This window comes from Mastomys coucha, unplaced genomic scaffold, assembly GCF_008632895.1.
Source record: "Mastomys coucha isolate ucsf_1 unplaced genomic scaffold, UCSF_Mcou_1 pScaffold14, whole genome shotgun sequence".
Lineage (NCBI taxonomy): Eukaryota > Metazoa > Chordata > Mammalia > Rodentia > Muridae > Mastomys > Mastomys coucha.
In genome coordinates this window covers 4329329-4329552 of record NW_022196896.1, presented here as the reverse complement: position 1 = coordinate 4329552, position 224 = coordinate 4329329, and the positions used below count along the sequence as shown (strand labels likewise).

General features: G+C 54.0%; 1 protein-coding gene across 3 annotated transcripts in view; it reads left to right on the top strand.

Moving 5' to 3' along the window:
• Nucleotides 1-218, top strand: part of Rngtt (RNA guanylyltransferase and 5'-phosphatase) — a 211138-nt gene extending 210920 nt beyond the window's left edge. For 2 of the 3 annotated variants that reach the window (XM_031366420.1, XM_031366421.1), the window contains exon 16: nt 1-218. In XM_031366420.1, coding sequence (XP_031222280.1) covers nt 1-164 — 164 coding nt within the window. In that variant the 3' untranslated portion in view covers nt 165-218. The other variant, XM_031366423.1, reaches the window with a different exon arrangement.
• Nucleotides 219-224: the final 6 nt, after the last annotated feature.

The following is a 224-nucleotide window of genomic DNA, read 5'->3' as shown; positions in this document are numbered from 1 at the left end:
CTGTGTGCAATAGCATCTCGAACCCTGTCACCAAGGAGATGCTGTTTGAGTTCATTGACAGATGTGCAGCAGCTGCCCAGGGACAGAAGCGAAAGTATCCCCTGGACCCTGACACGGAGCTCATGCCACCCCCACCGCCCAAAAGACTGCACCGGCCAACCTAGTCCCTGCCTCTGAGAGAAGAAGAGTGCTGCTGTCTCACTTTCTCAGATGGACAAACTAAA